The 26,030-nt window shown below is 41.5% G+C and overlaps 3 protein-coding genes across 4 annotated transcripts; 1 reads left to right on the top strand and 2 right to left on the bottom strand.

Annotated features, from left to right (window-relative positions):
- Window positions 1–1,422: 1,422 nt before the first annotated feature.
- lpcat1 (lysophosphatidylcholine acyltransferase 1) lies at window positions 1,423–19,146 on the bottom strand. 2 transcript variants are annotated; one of them, XM_031854281.1, is made up of 14 exons: window positions 18,923–19,146; window positions 11,321–11,460; window positions 10,729–10,943; window positions 10,265–10,377; window positions 10,050–10,110; window positions 7,709–7,767; window positions 5,328–5,362; window positions 4,974–5,028; window positions 4,732–4,814; window positions 4,511–4,636; window positions 3,969–4,122; window positions 2,634–2,732; window positions 2,414–2,555; window positions 1,423–1,861 (listed from the first exon to the last, which is right to left on the bottom strand). In XM_031854281.1, exons 1-14 carry the CDS (start codon window positions 19,007–19,009, stop codon window positions 1,734–1,736), a joined length of 1,497 nt encoding a protein of 498 aa, XP_031710141.1. In that variant the 5' UTR covers window positions 19,010–19,146; the 3' UTR covers window positions 1,423–1,733. The 2 variants fall into 2 exon arrangements, with proteins under 2 accessions (XP_031710141.1, XP_031710142.1); XM_031854282.1 differs by having other exon boundaries at window positions 11,330–11,460.
- A 1,716-nt stretch (window positions 19,147–20,862) lies between these two features.
- Window positions 20,863–21,874, bottom strand: mrpl36 (mitochondrial ribosomal protein L36). The gene is made up of 2 exons (XM_031853934.1): window positions 21,764–21,874; window positions 20,863–21,318 (listed from the first exon to the last, which is right to left on the bottom strand). The coding sequence occupies exon 2, from the start codon at window positions 21,305–21,307 to the stop codon at window positions 20,930–20,932; it is 378 nt and encodes a 125-aa protein (XP_031709794.1). The 5' UTR covers window positions 21,308–21,318; window positions 21,764–21,874; the 3' UTR covers window positions 20,863–20,929.
- Window positions 21,875–22,135: 261 nt separating this feature from the next.
- Window positions 22,136–23,632, top strand: ndufs6 (NADH:ubiquinone oxidoreductase subunit S6). The gene is made up of 4 exons (XM_031853933.1): window positions 22,136–22,323; window positions 22,490–22,543; window positions 22,942–23,064; window positions 23,494–23,632. The coding sequence occupies exons 1-4, from the start codon at window positions 22,180–22,182 to the stop codon at window positions 23,560–23,562; spliced, it is 390 nt and encodes a 129-aa protein (XP_031709793.1). The 5' UTR covers window positions 22,136–22,179; the 3' UTR covers window positions 23,563–23,632.
- Window positions 23,633–26,030: the final 2,398 nt, after the last annotated feature.

Genomic DNA, 26,030 nt, shown 5'->3' with positions numbered 1-26,030 from the left:
CTGTTTTCTTCTCCCTCCTCCCACCCACCCTCCCTCCAGCTATTAGGAATTGGATTTGGAGCAGAACGATCCATTTAGTCTCTCTCCTCCATCTCTTTCCCTGCTTCCACACCTCCTCTGTAGGTTTCTCTCATCAAAGCCGAGGCTTAATCTGTCTATTTTTACCTGAAGGAATGAAGGGATGGGATGAGGTAATGCTTTTCCTGTCCATCAGGTGAGCAGTGGTGCATGGGCTCTCTGGTGTGTTTAGTTTAGGGAGCTAGCACCACCATGTGGACAAAGAAAAGATTTAAAAAAAAAAAACAATTACGAGAGCAACAGCAGGGAGGGACAGTGTGAACAAATTTACTGGATGATGACCAAAAATGATCAAAGCAAATCACATAAAGAATCTACAGCTGAGTCAGTATAAAAGCTATAAGTAATAGAAGAAATGATAAAATAACTATGAGGGCTTTATGAAATTTGAGAACAACTGACTTTCATTTAAGTACTGCAAGTCCCTTTGAGGGAGTCCATAAGTCAAACAACGTTGATGTGAATGTGTGAAAGCAGAGCTCCACCTAGTGGATTAAGAGAGTCGGTGACAACACTTTTTTATCATTTTTTTAATTAAAATTAAGGCAAGGAGCTTTGATTTCTGCATTCAAGTCTGTAATTGAGAAATTACACTTTACATAAATATATCAGCCATAAGATAGAAAATGTGTCAGTCCAGAGTAGACCAGCTGAGCTCAATATTTAAACCAGCCTATCAATGCACAGATTATTTTTTATTTTGGTATATTTGGTAGAGACAATGCACATTAATAAAACATTCCTGTAAAAGTGCCAGAGTTAGCCAAGAGGCTATTCTTCATCTGTAGAAGCAGTATGTGTGATATCCATCTGTCAGAGGGTTAAAAGAAGGAGTTATTGCTCTGAACCATGTGCTTACATTTTTTACTTAGAAAAAACTGTAGCTTTTTAAAAATATTTTCCTTACTCATATTACCAAATAAAAAAAAAACAAAAAAAAAAACACATAGCTGGAAGATTTGATTCCTATTCATATCAAAATATAATCAGACACTTCCTGGTCCTTGTCAAATGTCAAACCCCCTTCTTTTTTTTTTTTTTTTTTTTTTGCAAGGCACAAAATCTATGGCAGTGACACAGCTGCTTGAAGTAAGGAATGATTTCATTGGATTACGTAGCAGATCTTTCTGGTATTTGTTTCATAGTTTGGAGTATCAGTTATCATACAATGGCAGCATGATGTATATCCTGTTCCTTTATTACCTGACGTTAGGTTTCTATGTTTCTATACAGGACTACACATTTGCCTGAGATCACCAAACGGGCTAAAAAAAAACATTAACCCAAACCCCACCTTTTATCAACATTTGTTTTAAATATCTGTATGTCATACATAAGAAAATACATTTAAAAATAAATAATACATCTGAAGAGGAAAAAAATCTGAAAAAGAAGTGGGGTTTTTTACATCAAAATGGGGATACAAATGCAAAGAAAGTCAAAACAAAAGCTCAGAAAAGAAGTGAGAAACGTGTTTCCATCATCTGTGCAAAACTGATCCATCCTCACTGTTCCTTACAACTTAGTTACTCTGTCAATTCCTTTCTCTTCCAGCACTTGAAGGCACAGCGGCGGTAGGGGAAGCTGCAGCATTTGGAGATGCCGTTACATCAGAGAGAGAAGGTCAACCGAGCGGTTGCATCGTAGCCCGTTCTTCAGTCCTCTTTGTTGTGGCCGTTGCAGCTCTTAGGTTGGCCGAAGCAGCGTTTGCGCGGATGGTTTTCAAAATCGAGGTAATCCTGGACGAACAACGGGTGCTGCTCTATAAAATGATGAAGTTCATCTGGAAAAGGGGGCAAAACGTAGAAAATGGTGTTAAATGTTATTATTAATGTCAGTGAATGTCGGGTCTTAACATTATTAAACATGTCTGGTATATTTTTTTATTGGTAGAGAGGGGAGTGGAATAAATCTTTTATGTAAATTTAACGAGCTATGTTTACCATTTTAATATCGATATGTTGTTAAGTTACTTTTTTAAAAGCATTAGTGCAATTATGAGGATTCCAGGCCAGCTTTCATTCGTCTGTGTACTGCGTTTTACATTATGTGCAGATGGGTTTTTTCATATAAAAAGAAGAAATAGCTTCATAGTACAAAGAAAGAGTGTACAGAGAAGCTTTGACGGTTTTTAGAAGCAGGTGGTGGATGTAAAGGATTCTGGAAAATCAACAACAGACGGTACTTGTACTCTTCAGTAAAGCCAAGAAGAAATCACACGGGATGGTGACAGCGCAGAGGAAGATGCTGTCAATCATCTCTGCGATGGTCTCATATGTAGAAGGGTATCATAATTCATTCTGTGCTGAGGTTGAATGATAACACCGAGTCTTACCATATGTGATCTTCGCTGTGTGAAGTCTGTCAAGCGATAAGAAAAGACCTGAAAGTTCCACCTTTTTCACTCCCAACATTATTTCAAAGATGGCGGCGAGGTCCTCTTTTAGGACGTCCCCGTTCTCCTCGTTCTCATACATCTGCACAGCAACATATATACTTTTAGTGAAATGACTTAAAACCTAGATCAAACCAGATTCAATGGTACGTGTGCTCACCGTAAAGGCCAATTTGAGGGTCTCCATTGACTTCAATGGTCGATGAACGGTAGACAGAGCAATAACATGGTGTCTGACGTCTATCTGTCCATCTCCATGCTGGGAACAAAATAATCTCAGTGAGCAGAACAAGCAAAGGAATAACATGATGACAATTGTTCCAAATTTGTTACCATCTGGAGCTTAAAATCCTGTAAATTCAACTGGACAAAGAACTTTAAATTAAGCAAAGCTCAAATCACACATATGTAAATGCATTGGCATTCAGCAGACTTCATATTCTCCACAAGAGGGCGTGATCAGTCATTGACAAACCAGTACAACACATGAAACCTACAGTATGTCACCTATGAGATAGGAAAGCTATAGCAATAGTTTGATCCTTTGAATCAGTGGATCACATAGTCTCAAACCCTGGCCTGTCAAAACGACCACACAAGAGACCTAAAACCGCTCCAGGATGAAAATGCAGCAAACTTCTCAGATCTAATTGGGATTTCAAAAAACCTTGAATAAATACCAAACTGTTGTAGGGAGTCATTGACACCATCCGCCCAAATATTTGCACAATTATGAATATCATTTTACTTCTATATTCCCCTCATATTATAACCATGGCACTAAAAAGATGTTTTTTTGTGCATGATGTGTTTGGCATCATGCACAAAAGTGACTTTTCTTTTTCTATATTAGATCTGAACTTTTTGCAAAGGTACATTTTAGGATCTTTCTCCTTAAAGGGTAATTTCAATATTTTTTTTGTGTCTAAGTGACCAACAGGGACAAATGGTCCGACTTCTTTCCATAATGTCAAACACTTATACACAATAATAACACAATAATAACAATCAGAGCCTGTCGGTGGCAAAAACAAGCACTTTTAGTGGACGTAAATGACGGTGCCATATGATTACATTGTAGCCCGTGAGCGGCTGCCGTGAGCGGCTGCCGTGAGCGGCTGCGGTCGAGCTTGATACTGGACCAATTATGGAAGTTGTTGTCCCTATTATTCAGATAGACACAAAAGCAAGATGGGGAAATAAGGTCCAGGTTGAAAAATACCAAAGTTACCTTTGAATTTTAAGTTGGTACTGCTAAATTGTATGGTACAGAGAAGTCAGGCCTCTACCTCCATATAAATGACTTTAAACCCATAAGAATACACGTTGTTTCATAGCTGATGACTAAACATCAAGTATACCTATTCGTTTGGAACGTCATCTTTAATCTCTACTATTATACTGTTCCGTGTCTTTTACCAGTAATCCTATTGTATGTTATTATACATACTTGACTTGCATACATTTATTTATTGGTTTTTTTGTCTGTGTTTACCTGGTCAAAGAGGCTGTGGACTTGTGTGAGTGTGTCTGTAACTGGCAGGTTGAGGAACTGGGAAAAGTCCTCCAAACTCAGCCCGTCTCCCTGCAGCTTCCTGGCTCTTCTGGCCTGCTCCTCCAGCACTTTGTCGTTCCTTCCTGCTCTCAGCCTGCCAGAGACAACACAAAGAAATCACATCGTGCAACAATGTAATAGTCATGCTGTTAACCACATACATGGACAAAATCTGGATATAAAACCTAATTTCAGGGAACTTAATCTTTAGCAGTTTTTAAAAAGACTAATGCTATTTTTAAGAATTCGCAACATAACTGTATAAGTCGACTCATCCAAAGTTAGCGTACTTTTTGTGGCTATTTCATTAGACGGAAATGACGTAAATTGAATAAAACGTGAATAAAAGAACAGTGAATGTGGCAGAACATCTGTGCTGTAGAACACCAAACATTTCACATGTGTTTTTGAGTATCCAAAGTCTTGGATCACAACCACCTTCCACCCAGTCCGATCAGTCAATCCAGTCTCACTTGACTCACCCCAAGCGGCACACCAGCTGGTGGAACTCGAGCAGGCTGCTGCAGTCGTGTATGCGCAGCGGGCCCTGCGATAGGCTAATCTCACGATCATCAAACCACAGATCGGTGAGCGGAACCTCAAGCGCCCTATCAGCACGAAAGGAAAAAGGTTTACGAGGACATTCACACGTGTCTGTGTGTTATGAACACACAAAATCCAGCATTTATGCAATCACACTTACTTGGCCATGAGCTTTCGGACGTTGTTGGCAAACAGAGCAGGGTTCTCCTTCTCCTCGTTTGAAGGAGTGTAAATAGGCAGGTACTAAGGAAAGAGAATGTCAACTTAACGTCATTGTCCGGTCACAAAACTGTGTTCTGATCCGCTATATAACATAATAAATAAGGAATTACACATTCATCACATATTTTAAGCTAATATTTTCTCAGTTTGTTAAGATTGAAGATACTATAAACCACTGACCTCTATCTCCATGGGATTATGAGGTTGGCACAGAGTGAGCCATAGGATCTTGAACCTGGAAGACAGAAGAGTTGGCTTTGTCTCTACATGACGAGATAGTATCAGGAAGAGAAATATAATATGATGGATGGAGACAAGGCCGGAGATAATGGAGGTTTCCCTGCAGCATCTCACCACGTTCATTCTTAATGGAAAACAGGTCACTGGTGTTTTAACAACATACAGTACTTGGCTGAGGGCAGTAGAAGCTCTGTGTGTGTGTGTGTGTGTGTGTGTGTGTGTGTGTGCGCGTGTGTGTTATGGTTAGTGGTTTATATAAGAGTGAAGGTGTGTGAGACAAAGACAAACACTTACGCTCCGGGACCTTGCCACGTCCATGAAACAGTATCCTGTGGAGAGGAAGGAGAAAGAGGAAATGGCTCAGGACAAACACACACACACACAGGAGGTCAATTTCAAACTATTTCTCAAACTTCCTCGAACTGCTGTTTATTTATTGTTTCTGGCTGAAGACCAACACACTTCATACATAATACTCGTTACTGCTAATTAATCCCTAAATACTGATTTACAAGACAACTTTAAATCTTGTGTTTACCAGCGACGTTTTTTTGGAAAAAATTCAGCATGAATGAGGCATTAAAAAAATGACTAATCGACTAAAGAAAAGTTAGTCGAATGAGACCAAAATGGCCGAGAGGGCAGCACATATTTGTCCTGATAATGTTTTAACATTTTGAGCCAAGATCTCAAATTACACTAACATTTAGGAATGTGGAGTTAAAAAGAAGTGAGCATAACTCTTTAATCTCTGTTTAAGGGTAGTGGATTAAGGCTAGATTCGTCGTTATATACATACCTAGGTTAATATACCTGAACTTCCAACCTAAATGTCAGTAACAATCGGTTTTTTGTTAATGTGGGTGGGTGGATTGGCTGGATTGGTTACAGGTGTTTCCATTTCCAGCTGCAACGTTTCTCCACAGCTTAAAAGAAGAGTTGGAAACAGATGGAGTGGAAACACTTCTGGCGGTGCAGAAACAGAGTCTTATTCAGGTTTTCTGTGCCCCACTTAACTGCCCTGTACTGTACTGCCACGTTGTCACTGGAGTCAGCACAGTGACTAAACTCGGCACAAAGGGAAACGGTGACAAAAGCTTTCGAGCTAAATGCAAAAATAAAGAAGTAAAAAAAACAAACAAACTAGGTAATAAGAACTGCATAATTCATGAGAGAGGGAGGAGAGGTGGTGAGAGAGAGACATGACACCTGGGTGTGTGTGAGAGCGAGAGAGAGAGAAAAAGGGGCGATGAAATATCATCCTACTAGAACATGAAGTCATTCAACACAAGAGGAGCACATACTAAGGTACACAGACCTAGACCTAGCATGTCTAGGTCTGTGTACATGTATGGCTGGAGTCTAAACCCTAAACTGATGTCCAAGGAAACTTTGAAAACAATTCAAGTTTAGAGCGTCTCTCTAGGTCACACGTGTCAAACTCAAGGCCCGCGGGGCGAATCCGGCCCGCCACGTCATTTTATGTGCCCGCGAATCCACCAGCAAAAAAAAAAAAAAAAAAGAAAAAAGTTTTTTATTTTTTTTTTTATTTTGGAAAAAGAAATTTAACTTAGACTTGAAAATAAAAATATCCCCATGGTCGAAATTATGAGATAGAAAGTTGAAATTATGAGATAGCATGTTGTCTGTGTACCGACATTAAAACTATCACAACAGGTGGACAGGAGAGGGAACAGCCCGTAAAGAGGTTTTCCAACAAGTGATTGAGTTGAAAAAGATCGACAAATAATCCCAAAATGTCCACGAAGAGAAAAATTGATGCAGAGGGAAGAAGATGTAATTTAAGATGGGAAAGCGAATACATGTTTGTGCTTCAAGGAGAAAAACGGGTCTGTCTTCTGTGTTATGATGCGTGTCGGTGATGAAGGATACAATTCACGTCGGCATTTTGACACCAAACACGGAGCTAAATTTAGCCTCCAAGAAAAACATCAAATTGTCCAAGAATTAAAAGGCAGACTGCAATCACAGCAGAATATATTTACAGAAGCTACAGCCCAGTGCATGCTAAAGGTATGTGAGCAGGTGTGCTCCGACCAGATACAGACTTTTACAAATGTCAGTTTGTGAAGAAACACCATCGCAGACCGAGTTCAGGAACTAGCAGCAATCTAACAACACAGCTAGCTCAGAGACGAGATACATCATCTGTCAGTGTTTGTAAGAGGCTCAAGGCAGACCTGACTCTGTGAGGAGCTCTTGGATGTAGCTGCCGTGCACGGGAACGACGGCAGGGCGGGACATTAGTGATGCAGAGAGGTGACAACAATAGCTTTGAACAAAGTTATTGTAATAACTTGTGTTTGATATTTGTCTTTGTTATTTTCTTTAATAGTTTGATCTTTGATAGAGTAATGTGGGTTTCTTAACCCTAAATTAAAATTATTTATGTTATAATAACAGAAATGTGCTTAAATATCATTTTACATTTATATAACTGCATGTACAATATTTTTACACTTGAATAAACAATAATCAAAAGCAGAGACAGTTATTTAACAATATGTTAGGAGTAGTTACAGTTATACAGTCTTACAGTTATAACCGGCCCTTTGAGGGAAACCATGATGCTGATGTGGCCCGGAGTGAAAATGAGTTTGACACCCCTGCTCTAGGTGTAGGTACAGAGAAGGATTAAAACAAAGTGCGTTTACCAGTTTGTTTGGGTAGCGCAGCACCATGGGCTGCACTGGGAGTCCTGGTATGAAAGCACCTGAGAAATATACGTAGAGGAGAGAAGACAAAAAAAGAGAAAAAATAAAACGTTCAAATCAATAACGACATGCATATATTAGCAAAAAGCTCCGGCCTGGCAGACGAGCTCTCTGTTGAGATTCTATAATGTCCTGCTGACAGACGAGCTGGTAGAAGCTACATACAGTATGTGTATTACTGGAGGAAGTCCTATTCAAGCTACAGGGTGAGCTTTGAATGCATGATAATGGAAACAAACGTACTAATGAGAATAAGGCTTCATTGTTTTTTAGCCACTTGGGGGTAGCGCAACAAGCTGTGAAGTTATTATAAGTACACAACATATTTTTGAAAGTTAATTAAAAAATTAAATTTGAACTTAAGTAAAGTGAATTATAATTTTACTGCACAATAGATTTAAACACATAGCTTAAATAAGTGTTAATATGTACATAATGAATAGGCCCTCAAGGCAGGGTGAGGCGATTTAACATTAACAGCAGAGGATCAAAAAGGAACCTCAAACATGGACGACTGGCTTACAACTTATTCTCACGTGTTGGTTTAGCTGCGAGTGTTTAGCTGAGAGTGTGAAAGAGCAAACATAAGAGTGATCACCGTCCTCAGCCTCTGAATAATAATATGACATATGATAGGACAGTAAGGGGACGGACAGGGAGAGGAGGGTGAACATGAAAGTGACGACTCTATGAAAAAAACAAAGGGACTGGACGTATCTGCAGAGGACGTCATGCACAGGTGGCACCAAGCACATTAAAAACACACACACACACACACACACACACACACACACACACAATGTTGCTCTGTTGTGCTGGGAGCCAGTGAGGAGACATAACCAGAGGAGACACATCAGAGCTAGACAAACACACAGACACACACACACACACACACCCACACACAGACACACACACACACACACACACACACACACACACACACAGAGCAGGGTGAGACCAACAGGGCTTACTGGGAATGATAAAATGAAAGACTGGAAGAAAGGGGATTAGACAGAGCAGGCAGGGAAGGGAACAACAACTGACAGTAACTCACACGCGGGATGTTAGCAGAAAAACAAGCCCCAAAAATATGGAAACAATCACATAACGAACGTTATGTGTCCTGCTGAGGTGTCCCCAAGCAAGACACTGAACCCAAACCTGCCGGGCCAACATGAAATGAACTTGCTCGGACAGCTACACCTGGAGTTGGCAGCTATGCAGTCAACGCCAGGCACACAGAGTTATACTGAACAAAGGGATTACATCACATCTCCCTGTTAACACAACGGCACACTCTTGGCTGGATATTACCAAGAACCACAATCCAACTTTGTTTTAAGCTGTGGTTTGGACGATTATTGTACCAGCTACTCTGAAGAATACCAACCTTCGTATTGACTTTGGATCGCTCACAATTGTTATTAAACAGGAATAATTTTAGCCTCAGGACAAAAAAAGAAGTCGGTTTCATAACCTTACCGTGCAAGTAGTCAAGTGCCTACTTGTGTGATGTATTACTGATAATTGCCAGAATGAATTCAAGCGTGTAGGAGTTTACTGCAGACCGCTCTGTTCATAAGAACATCCCATCTCTCACGCGATTACAAATAAGTATGGCAGCAAATAAGAGGAATAAGTATATGAATTGTAACAGCCACTGAACACTTAATATTGAAATTTAAACAACTGAATTCATAGCATTGAATAAATATATTACTTTGAAAACAGATACAGAAATTCAAGTTGAAAAATATCATGGTACATGACATTACATGGTATTTCAATGTAATAAAAGGTCAATATTAAAGTTACAGTTGTTGTGTTAATACATTAACAATAATCACACTGAATCCATCATATCATATCATCTAAACTTGTTCACATCAGCTGATTTACATCAGTCCTAAAACCAGCCTGAAGGTCCATTGCATCGAACAGCTGCACTGGTGTGAAGTGAGGGAGACACTTCGCTCTGAATACTGCTTTGAAGTGGTTTTAGGAGAAGTGTGCATGAAGTGTGGATTAAGTGTGCAGGGCATTTTACGACGCGGGACACGTTTGCCTGCTACCTGCTGTCCTTTAGTCCTTAGAGTCCACGTTGGGTAGCTCTGGCTCAATCATGCTATTTACTCTAAAGTCTAAAGCTAAATCTACATGAAGTAAACACGTGCATGTTTTCTGCTACATTTTACTGCAATGAGATTGTTTTGAAACACACACACGGCTACCTTCCACCTGGTTTCATGACGCAAGAAAAGGGACTGAACTGAACACATACCAGCCTTGAACAAGATGAGCCCCGACCTGTTGGTGCACGTCCCCTCTGGGAATATCATGATCTGGAACAATAAATACACAGTAAGGCTCAAATACACACAAACATCTGGCTCTAACTCTTCATTTGAAATTGCTCTTGATCTGTTTGATCTGAAGTTCAGATCAGCGTTTCTCTGTGTGTACATATGGATTCATGTGCAGTTTAATGTGCTTTACCTGAGGCCACTCCCCTCCGGACTGGGCTCTCCGCTTGATCTCCTCGACAGTTTTTCTTCTGGAGTCCTGATCCGACCGAAACACAAACACCGGCCTGATGTAGCTGATCAGAGCTGGGAGGACGGTGGTGTAGAAAAAGATTAGGAATGAACGCCAGATCAGGAGAGAAATGGTTTAAAGATCAACCCATAGAGATGCATGTTGAGCAGTTGAAGAGAAAGGGAGGTTTTCAGCGCAATTAAGGATTCCTGTTTCCAATGAGAATTTGGTTTATAGATATTCAGGTGTGAATTGGTTCACACAAAAGTTGATTATCTGGCTTTAAATTATTTTCTTATTACAGTCTGGTAACTTCTACAGAGCGGTTGGCATTAAATGGAGAATATGTTTAATGTCATTGTGGGGCATTAAATGTTTCGGTAAATCGATGGTTCGAAGAGGTGACGGAAAAGTGTACTACTCACTGCCCCAGACGGGAATGCTCCTACTCTCCAGCTTGGTGACTATGGAGCACATGGTTAGGGTGACTGGGATGGCATCAAAGTAGGAGGAGTGTGGTGCCGCGGTGAGGATGGGAACTTCAGACTGCGCCGCCCGTTCACCTTTCACTTTGATCCAATGGAAACCTCCGCAAAACCACATGGCCCGCATGATCACACGTAGACACAGGTCAATAAACCTGAGAAAGGACACGCAGGCAGTTGATGCAAAGTGTAAATTCACATTACTGTAATGGAGGTTAACAATTTACGAATTTCAGCAGGAAAACAACGTTTCAGGCTCGTCAGTGCCTAAAGATCAACTTCTGTTTCATATCTCAAAAAGTGTTAATCCAGTTGCTTCAAATATGTTCATACATCTCTTTTGTCCTTTGTTTATTCATTAAATTAAATAAGGCATATTGTTTTCAGCAGACACCAATAAACAAGACTGCGCTTATCAAAGGCCTTGTTTGTTTGGATCCGTTTATCTTAATGCTATCTTAATCCCATATGTTTTGGTAGCACTTACACACTTTCCTAAACAGAAATATTCCACACACACACACACGCACACCTCATCCACCTCGACTGTGGCTCAATGACGAAATCAGATCGCCCCAGGGAGGCTGTGAAGGCGAAGGGCCACGCCAGCAGCATGAGGAAGGACACCAGCAGCAGCCGCACTGGAAACACTGTCACCGACATTAGTCCTATCTGAGGAGAGACAGAGAGATACGAGCCGTCACATCGTTATCATTCCACTGCTCTTTCACAGCATAGTATTCACTGTTCAGCTGTTTCACATTCCTACTGCTTTTCAGCCAACTGTCATTTAACATACTATACATTCCTGCTCAGCGGACGAATACGCCTACACACATTCCATCTGTGTCTTCAGAAAGCCATGCTCTGATAACACCTTCCTGGCTATGGACCCCTGGAGCTCACAGGCTTATATGTCCAATATCTATATAGCAATACTTTCAGCATCGCCTTTTACAGAGGAGCTTAAGGTGACTCGGGCCGGAGGGGCGATGCTGTTCAAGCGACCCCACGGTGGTCCAAGCAGGGGCGGAGGTAAAAACCACGGGTGAGCTCTATTTGAGAAATATATCTGTACGACGAAAGTCATTATTCAGTCTCCTCAACAGAAACACTTTCCCAGAAATGTTTAACTCCAGTGCTCAGGTTTCATTGAGAGGTGGCACTGCCTGTAATACTGGGATCAGACTCCGGGTGGAGAGAACAGCAGAAACACTCTCCCGGTAATGTTTAACTTCCAGGCAGCCCCGACCGTATGAATAACTGTTCCAATTTAGTTTGTGTATTTACTTTTAAATGTCTGTTTCATGCCTACCCTTCTTATACGTATGATGCTCTTAATTTGCTGTCTTAAAATGCCATCGGGAAGTTAATTCGGTTCATTTACACTTTTAAATGCATTCAATAAATTGAAATACATTTATATTAAGTACTTTTGCAGCCGTATACTTTAATAGTTGGTGAAATGTAACCGTTTTTTGTAAGGACAATGCATCTCAACAAGCTTATCCTGCAATCAATGCACTATGCAATAAGGAATGAGGGGGTTTTGCTGAGCGTTTGGCATTATCAGAAAGGGCCTTTCCATTTGCATAACGGCAGTGAGGTTTTACTTTATAAACAGGAAGGAAGGAAAAAACGATAAGGCGACTTTGCAAACACTGTGGTTAAGTTGAACCAAAAGTCACTTCTCCAAAATGAAGTTCACCGAAGCGCCACAGTGGAGATGAGCAGTGTGTGTGTGTGTGTGTTTGCGTGTGTGTGCAGTAACTGGGTCACATAGTCACAACCTCCAGTGTAAATTCAGACTGTGTGACACTTTCAGCTCCTTCCTCCCCTCTTTATCCGACTTCTGCTCGATCTCCCGCACCTTCAGCGCGCTCCCTCATTCCCCTCTCATCAACCTCCCGCCCTGCTTTACAGTAGTCACCAATCCCGGAGGACTTCCTCACCTCGACCATCCATCCATCCATCAGACCATCCAACCATCCATCCATCTTTCACTCTCCATGTCTATTTGCTCAGCTTCACCTTCATTTATCATGCTGCTCCCCCTTCAAATGTTTTCCTCCTACTGGGCTTTCTGTGGCCACTCTGGGGAATCATATCTACCCCTCCCCCCTCCCTCTCCCTCTCCCCCTCCCTCTCCCTGTCTGTCTTTCCTGGTCTGTATTTCTCTCTCCGGAGGAGGAGCACAGGTGCACACTGCAGGGCTATATTAATAAATAAACAGTATGGGAGAGATTTATGATGCTCCAACGCCTCTTCTTGCCTTCCCACCCCCATGCCTGACGCACAGTGCACTCATCATCAGAGCTTAACGAATCCATCTGGGAGGATCTGCTGACATTCTCTCAGGAGGTGGCATGAGAATGAGCTGGGGCGTGGTAGAGGGGAGTAATTGCTGGTGTTTTATGTGAGCACCGGACCCATCCTCCACTGATGATTTGAAATTCGCTATAAAAAAAAAAAGCTGCTGCACTGCCGGGCTCCCTTGTAACACACATCCTCACTCTCATAAAAAGGTATCTTCAAAGTCTTATTCTCTGAGTGCAACCATTTGTTACTGCACTCCTTATATTATTAGCCCTCAAACGCCTCCTTTTATGTGCAGGATTGAACATAACAGTGTGTTAAAATAACCCATTGATGACAGCTCCCGTCAGAGCCACAGAGGAAAATAAACAATTTTTAGAGGCTGAGTGGTACTTTTTATGACAAGTAAACTGATTTCCTATTGCCTACTCCGAACGAATATACATAGTAAATAGAGGCAAATGTCTTTTGACCCGAGGGTAAAGTTCAGTGATTTGTGAGGCCATTCTGTTGGATGTTAAATATTCAGGAGACTCTGGGAAGAAGCGATGGCCCCATTGTCTCCTGATGCACACACACAAACCCACACCTTCTGTATGTATGTAGGGCAACACTAAAGCTGTCCTGGGCCATTAGAGCATAGAGTCACACAGTTTACGTGATCTAAATATTTCTTCAACCTTCGACGGACTCTACCGAACAAACGAATGCACCACCGGCAACAGCCTGCCAATAGAACAACACATTGACTGGCAAGCAGGTTCAAAAACACAAATAATCTCTGAACACCAAAGGCAACGAATAGTACCTCTGTACATTAGAGAGTCAGTGAAATGGAAGAGCGTTAGAGCGTCTTCAGCTTCTGCACTGTGATGTTTTCCCCAGTGGAACTGAATTATTGAGCGGCGTACAGTTACAAGAGGGATTTAAATCAAATCCTTCAGTTCAGTGGCAGATTGATTGATGGACGGATGCCGTGGTATTATTGGTTGGTACTATGTTACGTAAGCACACGTCAATTTTTTTACTACGCAATTTATTTTTTGTTATATTTTTTGGCCTATAATGTTAAATTGGTGCACGGTATTACTGGGGATGTGATCGAAAGACATTAATCATTTCATATTGACTTTAAGATACTGAGATAACGAGACTCTACAACCATGCAAGCGTCTCTGTGAGGCTTTAAAGCACAGCAGTGCTTTGAGCCGATATTCACAACAGCCCTCTAACATGCTCACGATAGTTTAGCACGTATATGGTTTACTATGGCATTTTACCATGCTAACATTTGCTAATTAGCAGTTAACACACAGTTCAACTGAGGTTGATGTTAATGCTGCTAGTTCTGCAGGTATTTGGTCGTAACACACATGGCGCTGGAGTAAAAGCCAGGCGATAAAGGTTTTTACAGTTCATCATCTGGGGACCAAGAATCCAATCAATAAACATACAATAAATGTTGAGCTGTTAAAAAACAAGTGTCCATCTCATGGTGTCGCCAGAGGGACAGGAGATGTCAGGAGATGATCAAAGTCAGTAGATTAGATTGTCTAGGAAACATGAATATCTGTACACAATGTGGTGCCAATCCATCAGGAAGATGTTGAGATATTTCACTGAATAAGTGAGACTTTAAGATGTTGGAGTTGCTGTGGGAAAACCAAAGTCAGTAGGATTCATCCTCTTGGGAACTAGAATATGTGGAACAAATAAGTGTCAAGATATTTCCTTCTGAACCATGAATGTCAACCTCATGATGGTGCTTGAGTGAAGGTCAGGGGATGAGCGAAGTCGTTAGGGTTCATCCTCTTAGACGTACACTCCCATGAATGTCTGTACACATTTTCATGGCAAAACCATGCAACAGTTGTCGAGATCCAGTATTTAATTCGTGGTGGAGCGAACGACAGACTGACATTGTCAGTGACAGGGCATGATGTCATTTTTCTTTGGGATGAGTATGTATCTAATAAATAAATTATACCGATTCATGTATTGATCCATATCAACAACTTTGATCATTACCATTTTTGTTTTTCATATTTATCTGCACTGACACTGACTGACATACTTTTCCATTGCCATGATAAATAACACCCAGCTCCCCTGTGCTATGTGGCCCAGCACTCTTGTAAGTGCTCCATACCCTGCAGTGAAGGCTAATTGGCCTTGGTTATTTGTTTTCAATTAGCCACGGGAAGTGTGCTCTGATTCCACTTGGGAGCCAAGGAAGCACTCAACCCACCGTTAGTCATGTTGTTGGTGCACAGATTGTTTTTTCGTTACTCAAATACTCTTAAGGTCACACCCCGCCTTAAATATTTACCTTGAAGGAAATATGTGCTGGTGAAATTACCCAATATCTCTATACTTCACTCTTAGCTGACGCTAAAACAACCATACAAGCAGAATATGTTTCGATACTGAAATATCTGACATTTATCTCAAATGATTTCCTGAGATTTGAGATGTGCCACAGTCCAGTGTGTGGACATTGCAGCTCTATCGGATGTCACAGGTATATCGTCTGCAAACTGGAGAGTTGGTAGCGATGTCTGTATGATGTTGACTGTTCAACAATGTGTGACTCAGCTGAAAGGAGCGCGGCCATCTGTCCGTCAGAAAAGCTTGCTGACCTAGTTAGTCCACAGTGCAGCTGATCATGTTTGCTGGAAGTTGGAAAAACAAAGTACCAGGGGAGGGAGGATGTGCTTTATGCATTAAGCAGCACATATTGTCTCAATATGACAGACCCACACACACACACACACACACACACACACGTCGTGCTGTTATTTAGACCTAGAGCCTATGGCATCCATGTAGGAAGTACGTTTTTTTTTGTCAAGGTCAAGCTTGTGTTTGTTTAAACAGGGACTGCGCGTGCATGCAAACTAATAAGTTCACACGTGTGTGTGTTAAGTGGAAAAACACACACCTCTCTGCCACGTTAAAAGCAGGCAGTGGAAGGTGTGAACTAGACACATGGTCCAGCTTACAATCACTGGACTGCTGCCGTCATCTGGCACAGACACGCAACTGTTTACAGTAAAGTGCAAGCTCCAATAGAAAAAAATGACGTGTACTAATAAAGACTTTCTTTCAGCAGGAACAACACTGGGGAAACAGGTACAGCATTCAAGCTGGCTGAAGTGAAGTGGTTAGAGGGTCTTCACAAAGCCAAGCTTAAAAGCATAGCTTACTGCGGTGAAAGCATGGAAAACCAAAAAGGCAGAAGGGGTTTAGCACTTTTCTCAGCGGAGCGTGATTGTTGGGAACCGGCGGTGTCCACATAAAGGCCGATTTCCTGAGCCTAGTGCTTTGTGTGTTTTGCTCTGAATGAAAGCAGGCATCTCTGAGCCCTGGAGCTACGGGACAACAGATAAACCTGATGGGTGTGCACTTCCTCCTTTTGTCCGATTGTGTGACTGCAAACAAATAGACTGAAACCCATATTGTTATATATTGATACTTGTTTGCAGTGGAATTTGTTTTAGTGGATTTCTCCCGGAAGAATGACGGCAAAGTGCCATTCGCTAAGCCACGCCCCCAAGCTGCTACTCTGTCAAGCTGTCAGAGTTACCGTGAAGCCCACACTGTCACTAACTGCACTCACTGAAGAGATATGATCTAATTTATGGGAAAAAAACTAAACGCCACTTCAGAGAGAAGACAGCATAAGGGTCTACAATATGCGTTATTGATATTTCCAGGATGTGAAACTGATTCAGCAGAGAAAACATGTTAGAAAGTAAAAGATAGAAGCTAAAGCTAAAAGACAAGTGTGAAGTGAACAACCACCTCACCTGGCGGTTGAGACAGAAGACAATGAAACAACACTATTACTGTTAAGCCTGTTAGGTCTTTATTCACTGTTCCAATCAACAAAAAGCAAAGGCAGAATACGTTCAGTTTACCTTCAGTAGCTAGTGTAGCATAGATGTGCTAACGCTAGTTATTTATGTCTTAATGTTCTTTTACTAAAAATCCATACGTTTTTACGTAACCTTAATGTTGTAGAAACATATACGTATCTCCTTCCAACCTCTCCGGGTAACGAGCATCGCTATTACATAACTTTTAACCATGATGAGCTCCAGATCCACAAAACCAGCCTGAAAATGAAGAAAATCTGAAACGCTTGTATTAGCGTCTATGGAGCAGAGCCGTATATTTGTCAGACGCTGGTCGTCGCTGGCCGATGCTACAATTTGATTGGCCGGTTAGCATTTGAGGGCGGGATTTAGTGAAGGATCGACTGAAAATGCCTTAGAATTAATCTCATCTTTATAACAAACCTAAAATGAAAGAAATGATCATTTAGGCTCCATGAAAACTGGATGAAATTACTGATTTAGTTGGACTTCATTAGCAGTCATCCTGTCAGCAGACCTCACCAATCACCAGGCCTGAGAACCCATTGATCCATTGGTTGATTAATGAGAAGGCCCTCCTCCAGCAGTGAGAATCAATCGATTTCAACGGTTGATTTAGGATGCAGCCACAGCTGTCGATCTGTATCAAAGCAGCAGAGTATCTCATGCAGCATGTAGCACATGCCTCGCTCTAACAAGGTGTGTGCTCTTCTTTAAATGTGCTACCATTGTATTTAAGTATCGGCCTTAGGATGGAGCAACCGTAACAGGACAGATCCTAGCCTTGACTTTAACCTAACCCAAACCATAAGTCACACTTGCTATGCTATCCTGGAAACTGATCCACTCTAATAAGGACTATCAGAGTACACATGACACTCAGCTTGTGCTAACAGTGTAAACACTGTGTACCTGGGAGTCAAAAGAAACTGCAAGAAACAGAGAAGTGTAGACTGACAAAAGGTGATGTGAGAGAAAGTAAAGTAAATGTTGACATGCTCGGCATATCAGTATGACAGTTGAACAGTGCAATGAATAAATAAATAAATAAATGGTGCATTTTTTGCTTCCCACTGTTGATAGTGGATACAAATCTAATGCAAATGTTTGATGCAAATTTGGTCAATCAAGAATAAACTGTGGCTTAGCAGATCCATCCAGGAAAATGTGGAGTAGTGGCCGAACCCATATTGACCCCACACGTCTCAGATGACACTTATTATGGAGAATATGGAGCAGCATGGCAGTCAGGTAATAGATAACCAGAAAATGATAACTGAGTTAACTACTTGTTTCCTTTTCCATTTTATCTTTGCAGATCCTGCCAACCTTACTGACGGCTAAACAGTTATTAGTTCAAAACTACAAAAGAAAAACTTTTTCCAATAAAGGTTTCTTCTGACAATAATAAATTAAGTGAGTTCAAGATTTATCATGGATTTATGTGGTTGTTTTCAGCATAATATAAGCCTATATTAAGCCTAGAATACTAAGGTTAATCCTAATGAGCATGCATTACAGTGAGCTATCAAATGCTGTGAAATATATGACGTGATTTTTAAGAAGTGCATGCATAAAAGTATTTTCATTATTATTATTATTGTTTGTTTTCATCCTTTAAGGACCACTTAAATATGGGAATTGCTCACAAATAATACTCACTACTGCCAGGAAAACATTGTGGAACTGCATGTCCCAGATAGTCTGAGTTTCAATAACTTGTTTTTTTTGTTTTTTTTTGTCAACTCGCCAGCAAAACAGGAAATACTGAAAGTGTCTGAGTGCTTTAACAAGGTGGGAGAAGTTTAGGTGCAAGTTAGTAAACACACTACATGCACAACAAGGCACTTGACAGTTGCATACAATGACTGAAGGATGACGTTCTTTTATAAAGTTGAGTTAGATAATAAATGTATCTTTTGTCATCTTAATTGTCTTACCTTTATTGTCTCTGTCAGGGTGAATTTCAGCTCGTGCACGAAGGGGTTTCTGCCCACTCTGGAGGGGCGACTATTTGATGACTTCATTGCTGAAGCCCTGTGACTCACACCTTTTAGAACAACGAAAGAGTCCAAATGTGCCGTAACGCTGGTTGAGCTCGTCGTTAAACGCAGTAAGGAGCGCGCGCCTTCTTCTGTTTTGAGTCAGCCCTCCTCAGCCCAGAGGAGAGAGACTGGAGATGGAACGGGGAAGAGCAAGCTAGCGAGATTAAACGACGTGACTTCCGGTTGTAAGATTCAAAATAAAGCTCCTGTGGCTGTGGCAGGAAGTAGGACAATGCAGCCTATCTGTAATTTTACAATGAAAACTAAATCTGCTCCGTCGTATTGTTTGCATGCCCAAATAGTTACCACCATGCGCTGGAATTAAAAAGGCAAACAATTTTTTTTTGAAAAAGTGCATGCCAGTTTAAGAGAGTACCTCTCAATTTAACACAGTCTATAATGCTCTAAACTATTGATGAGCATGTTTATGAAATCCAAAATTATCTAATATACATTTAATATACATTAAACGTACAAGTACTCAGTAAGCACCATCGTGTACGAGCTTTTATTTCGTAGGCAATGACCAAATCTGAAAACCTGGTGGAGCGTGAACGCACCCACGCCCAAGCGTCCATGTCACATAAAGTTCCCTTTTTAAAACAAGAGCCCAATCTTAGACAATCTTACAATAAGATTAAGCATTTCAACTCAATAGAAATACAACTATAAACATGTAAAACGTTCTGCACTGGGTGTGCCACTGTAAACTCAGAACAGGTTACCATTAACATAAAAGCCCTGGAAATGGTGTTATGTTACTTATTATGTGCAGATCTTGTGCAAACTGTGTGAACAAATGGGCTCCACCCTTTAGAACAACATGAACCTTTTGAATAAGGGTGGACATTTGAAATATTTAAGTCACTCAGTGACAAAACACAGACACACAGAAACACACACACTGATAAAAAAGAATATGAGGATAACTCTGACTGTCTGTGGAATGTGTGTTTGAGATGGAGCCACACAGGAAGCTTTTGTTTGTCCATGACCATGTGCTTCAGTGAAATGCCACTGATATGTTGGCTCAATTCCATCCTGCGGTGCTATCTGGAAATTGACTATAGAAACACTCATGCAGTAACATTATGAGTTCACGCAAACAGGAGTTTGTTGTTCCTTGCTCGTCCATCAGTAAACATTAACCTGTAGAACAACTAAGCGCTGTCACTCAGTAGCCTCAGTGTTTGTTGCCAAACAACGTTCAACCCAGTTAGTTTTCCATGCCTGCACAGTGTGAATCTTACAACCTGTCGATACTGTTGTGTATTTCAGTAATAATACAATGTCAGGAAAGGTGGATATAGATATTGGTATAAACAGCTAGTTTCTGACGCAAACTCAAAACCATGTACGCCATGTCCGAAACAAGAATCTCTTTGTGAGTCAATATTGTAAAGACACTCTTACTTACAAAAGGTAACAGTGGTTAGAAAAGGGGAGTCAACGTGATGAAGTGTCTTCCATGGCAGGATGGATCCTGTGCTCATGCAGCAGAGACTTTAGCGCCCTCATGTGGACAGATGACAGAAAGGAATCTTACAGAAAATAGGACGATATCTGTGTGATAAAATGTTTACTCCAAGTTAATTGATTTGTCCCACCCCTCCCCCCAAAATACTCTAGTGATTTTAGATAACCAAGATACCACGATAAGTTTGGAAGCTTAACTTAATTAAACTTATAGATATGTTCAAATGGTGTAGAAGTATGTATGAATGATGGTTTTGAGAATGCAACAAATCAGTTTCTTCACTGTGAGAAATGTTATGTATTTTGGGCTGTTAACGAGGGAAACAGGAGGAGGCGTGAAAAAGCTATGGACATTCTTCAACCAAACACTTTATTTTTAAATCACAGTTCTTTTCAGTTTCCAATACTCAACACTCCTTTGTAATTTCAGCCCTGTCTCTGCTTGTGTCTGGGATTTGTCTTGCAGAACACAAACAAACGGCCCCTCCGTCGGACAATGAAACAGTCTTTGCAGCGCCTCTTCAGGGCAGACTTGGTTTTCATCCCCGCAGAGGGCTGGATGCAGGGAAGATGCTGACACTGTCCCAACAGAGATGGTCCACGCCGAGCAGAGGAGCCAGACGAGGGGGGCTGGATGGAGCCGACTCTGGTTGGTGACAGGAGTAGCGTGCGGGGAGCTGTGGTGAGGGTGCAGAGACATCTGTAGGCGCTCGCTGCTGGGGAGGAGGTCACATTTAACCTGCTCATCTGGGCCACTTGGCGAGTCAGGGAGGCAGCCAGGTGCTTCAAGAGGAGGGACGCCATGGTGCCAAAGGCTGCAGAGGGAGACAAAGAGAGGAAATTCATATGCAAATTATAATTTTGTGATATAGAACTTTTTTGTCTTGGGATTGATTGGCAGGTTGTGATGCGACTTAATTGTAAAAGTAAACAGTAAATAGAAAAATACAGTTTTTAGCCCCTAAAATATGGAGATGTCCTGCAATTTCTTGTATTTTGTATTATATTAAACTAAATATATTTGGGTTTCTGACAAAACAATACATTTAAAGACTTCAGCTCAAAGCTCAGTTAGTTCAAATTATTATTTGTGTCTACAGGCATCACATATATAATTCACCACTGCAGGACAGCGTCAGCTATGCAACATGCCCAAGGAGACGAGCATGTCAGTTGACCTGCTAGCGCCAAAGCTAGACATAAAAAATGGCCCATATATAAGTCTACATATATATACAGAATCAGAGAACACAAACAAACCTTTCAGGAATCCCTAAAAGATTAAAAACAGGGGATACGTCCCTGAATGTTTAGTTTTAATCGCCTCAATGCGACCGTGTTACTGTTCTTGTCTGTTCTTGCTTGTGAGGATAAAACTGCTTCCGGTTTGAGATTATGCTGTATGTTTTTATACCCTCAGTAACGCCTGTCAGGAAGTTTTTTTGTCGCACTGGCTTTGGCCAAATATCGCATTCCTCATCCTTAGCAGAGCCAAAATCCAAAGTAGCCGAAGTTTTACATGTTGTATTTTACAACACATACCGAAAAACAATGATTTCACAGGAAAGCTTATCGGAATACATAGTGCTTCGAACCTAACAGACAAAACCTAGGAAAATAAAATTCTATACAAGTGTCCTCTGCAAGGCATCTTGGGAAAAGAGGCTGTTGTAAACATGGCGTCCTCGGTGTGTAGAGTCTTGTCCTTCACTAGAAATGCTAAGGTGCTTGCTTCACCTTTGAGGCTGACCGCCATACCTGTTTATCGCTACAGCGTAGAAGTATCCAGCACCGGTGAGGCCATCACTCACACCGGCCAGGTGAGCTTAAAAGCCATTCTGTCGTATTGCTGTTAGCGGATGCCCTAACGTTAGCTTAGCCTGGCTTACGTCAATGTAGCTGCTCGGACCATTAACCTTACGTACATTTGGATTTGGGTCTCAAAATGTTAATTTGTAACGTTAACGTTGGTGTTTTCCCTCTCAGGTGTTTGATGAAAGTGATCCTAGGAGAGCCAGATTCGTTGGCAGACAGAAAGAGGTAAGAATTAACTAACAAACAAGCTCAATAAAGCCCAGACAGCAGCTAATTGAAATGTAAATAGCTTAGTTAATTCTGAGCAAATCTAGGTTTGTTGTTGGAGGTAAAGTTACAAATATGAAACGACACTGCTTATGTGCATCTTAAATATTGTCAATCGTGGACATCTTATTCACAAATCAATTTATGCTCAAACTAGAACGTATTACCACAAATATTCAATGCAAACTAATTCAGATTACATTAAAAAAAACACTTAGCCATCACAATCAAAACATGCAAAACAATTGTGCATATACCACAACACTCTCACTGTGTCTTGTGTGGCCTACCTGATCCCCATATGAAGCTAGTTTTAGTCAGCCGACAATGACAGAAATCACGTTGTTTGTGTCAAGGTGAATAAGAACTTTGCAATCAAATTGGTGGCCGAGGAGCCAGTGACTGAAATTGGGGCCAATGTGGTGTCCTGTGATGGAGGTGGAGGAGCCCTGGGTCACCCCAAAGTCTACATCAACCTGGTAAGAGTCTGCACCTACTATTGTGATGACATACTTTGAGGTGGTCCATTTTGTCCAGCTTTCATCAGTTATTCTGAGTCATGGTGACTATTTGTCATTTGTTTAGCAGCAGCCAATACTTCGGTTAGTCCTGTGAATCACATTCCAGTGTTCATGTGGTTCATGTGTCACATGTTCCTACGATTCACTTGTATTTATTTAATTGGGATACATGAGATCCAGTCATCTGAGTCAGAGGAAACGGGTTAGGGTCAGATTGCAGAGATACAGTCTTACTCTCAGATAGATTAAGGAAACAAGACAATCTATAATATTTTCACATGATATTTTCTGTAGTTTGAGTATCCCTATAATCACCATAACAGCACATTTTGCAAATGTCCTAAATCATAAATACTAACTGTCATTGGTGTCTCTCTTTTTTTCCAGGATAAAGCCACAAAAGTGGGCACATGTGGCTATTGTGGATTACAGTTCAAGCAGAAGCATCATCACTAAACTGTTTCCTCTCTCTTTGCTTCTCTGTATAAATTGCCATATTGGTTAATAAATTATATGTTGTCCGTCAGTCTGTCTGAGAGTGCATTCTCCTTAACGAAGCCTGTTGAAGTCACTGTTTCAACACATCTGTGGCTACATAGCACTGTATGTGCACGATGCATCCACAATCAAGAGATTGTCTCCAAATGTTTCTCCAGTCCTCATTTCCATGGGACTGGTTGTGCAGTAGTGTAACTGGGACACTGGGTTAGTTGTTCAGTTTGAATTGCTGGATGCAGTTCCTTCTGTGACAGGCAGAGGTCAGCAGTGTCCTGCTGAGGTGTTTGGTCTGGTCCTACAAAAACAGAGACTGTTGTGCAGCGAGACATAAAAGCCAAGTTTACGACATTATCAATTGTCAACCAACCAAAAGGTTTGCGTGCAGCACAGCTATATTATCGTTGAACTATAATAAGAGCTGATGAAATTTGCAGCGCACCTTAAAAATCTGCTCCACTGTTATCTGCATGAGCAGGATTTTTTTATTTTCTTTCCTACTTCTTGTAGCGGATACATCTGGTTGCATTGCTTTGAACTTGCCTTTATCAATAAGCAGGAAAGACTCATCTCTACTGTTTACTGTAAAGGAGCTCTGAGAGAACCTTAGCATTCCTTGTGCATCGGTCCCACACAATCTGCGATGTAGAGTCTCGCTCTGCCAAGCCTGGAGGACATCAGGAGGGAGCCAGCCTGATAAGACACAGTAGCGCGGAACAATACATGTTTGAAGAAGATCATATATATATTTCATCGGGCTTATTCTCCATAGACCTCTGCATGCCAAATTGGCCCGTGCTTGGCTCAGGCTCCAGACAGCACTAGCCTGTTCTGTCCCCAGTGATGCAGCCAGTGGAACTGCATTTTCCACACCGTAGAGCTCAGGTTGGGAAGAGTAGTCGGGCTGATATAATTGGCCCTGGTGACTCCTGGAAGTGAGGCTTATGCTGTAGTTAACCTCATCTATAGTCGGACCACTTTGGATGATTGAAGGGAGAGAGGTGCATTGTTAAAATGAGGCAGGCGATCCGGGTCAGTGTCAGAGAGCTGACTGGTTGGTCTTGCGGTTGGTAAGTCTGAATGGTTCAGAGGCGGCGGTTGGCGGAGTTGGAGGCATTGCCCGGGGCGAAATCTTCAGATGAAACTGAGCATATGAATTGCGCTGAATTAAACAGCGCTGTGTTTTTGTGCTGGATTTAACCGCACTGTTTAATTATTCACTGCTCTTAAACGCATCAGCCGGCATAATAGAATATTCTTTAACATCAGAAATGTCAAATAACTCTGGATTATGAAGTTGAAATTCTGCCAATTTGCGCACGGACTCATTCATGGGTTCAACCTTAAACTGTCAAATCACCACAGGGGGTTTATGGCTACATCCAGTTATCCACTTTCTTTCAGCATAATATTGGATAATAATTGCAAATACAACTCTTACACATAATGTGACCTGTACTGTTGGGTCAGACCACTCAGACAAAGATAAGCTGAAATAATACTGTAATCATATTGAGAATCTCCTCACTGCTGAGCCACAATAGATAATGGAGTTAAATGCCATTGAATTCCTTAACACAGCACCCCTTCACAACAATCACTCACTCTGCGCAAAACATCCTTCTCGTCGCTGTAATTGCCCTATTAAAAGATTTCTCCTTGAAGATGTGTCATAATACAGACCCTCAGGCTCATTATGGAGCTCCCTGCAGCCAATTATCTGAACCGCCGTGTCTCAAAGCCACTGCGACCAAAAGGGGCTCATGGGCAGATCTGGGAGCAGCCCGTCCTCCTCAAATCTAAACCGACTGTATGAGAGGCAAAACAGAAAACTGACCTTTGGTCATTGTCTCGGGGCGACTCCACTCAGCTCCACTTTAGAGTCAGGTGACAGAGCTTCTGACCTTTAGCATGGAAATAATGACTTGTACTTGTGCCAGGGGCTCCGAGGGTTACCGCAGGGAGCGAGACACCTCTGGCGACATGTGACAGATTTTGGAGGAGAGAGTTTGCACTCACCACTTTGATAGCCCCGGGAAACCAAAGTGTGTGTGACAAGATGCAAGAGACTTAGAACTGTGTGTATATGCATGCCACGGTGTGTGTGTGTGCGACAGAGGCACAGACAGTGTTGAAAGGAAATAGGTGTCAGACGGTGTGTGCAGAGAGGAGTAATTTGAAGTTGTCAATACTTCCTGTGCAGACATTCCATCTTAGAAGAAGAGGTGAATCAGAAAAAGTCCCACAGAGTATAGAATGAATAGTATGAACAATTAATGGAAGACAAACATTACTTTTCTGAGTGGGGAAAAAAAAAAGTCTTTTGTCTATCACCCCTGTGTCAATTCTCTCATAAGACGCTGAAGGCCAAATAACTGCCGGTGGTATGAGCCAGACAAGTAAACAGTGGCTCTAACGTCCCCCGACCC

This window comes from Anarrhichthys ocellatus, unplaced genomic scaffold, assembly GCF_004355925.1.
Source record: "Anarrhichthys ocellatus isolate YVR2014 unplaced genomic scaffold, GSC_Weel_1.0 scaffold14, whole genome shotgun sequence".
NCBI lineage: Eukaryota > Metazoa > Chordata > Actinopteri > Perciformes > Anarhichadidae > Anarrhichthys > Anarrhichthys ocellatus.
This window is presented reverse-complemented; position numbering and strand designations above follow the sequence as displayed.

What these genes read in the sequence shown, in the direction of transcription:
- lpcat1 (XM_031854281.1), bottom strand. Translation starts at nt 19,009, where the DNA reads ATGAAGTCATCAAATAGTCGCCCCTCCAGAGTGGGCAGAAACCCCTTC. An exon ending in ATAATCCCATGGAGATAGAG is followed by an intron (nt 4,815 to 4,973) that starts GTCAGTGGTTTA and finishes CTCTTTCCTTAG; the next exon opens with TACCTGCCTATTTACACTCC. An exon ending in CAGCTGGTGTGCCGCTTGGG is followed by an intron (nt 4,123 to 4,510) that starts GTGAGTCAAGTG and finishes TGTCTCTGGCAG; the next exon opens with GCTGAGAGCAGGAAGGAACG.
- mrpl36 (XM_031853934.1), bottom strand. Translation starts at nt 21,307, where the DNA reads ATGGCGTCCCTCCTCTTGAAGCACCTGGCTGCCTCCCTGACTCGCCAA.
- ndufs6 (XM_031853933.1), top strand. Translation starts at nt 22,180, where the DNA reads ATGGCGTCCTCGGTGTGTAGAGTCTTGTCCTTCACTAGAAATGCTAAG. An exon ending in CCATCACTCACACCGGCCAG is followed by an intron (nt 22,324 to 22,489) that starts GTGAGCTTAAAA and finishes TTTCCCTCTCAG; the next exon opens with GTGTTTGATGAAAGTGATCC. An exon ending in TCGTTGGCAGACAGAAAGAG is followed by an intron (nt 22,544 to 22,941) that starts GTAAGAATTAAC and finishes GTTTGTGTCAAG; the next exon opens with GTGAATAAGAACTTTGCAAT.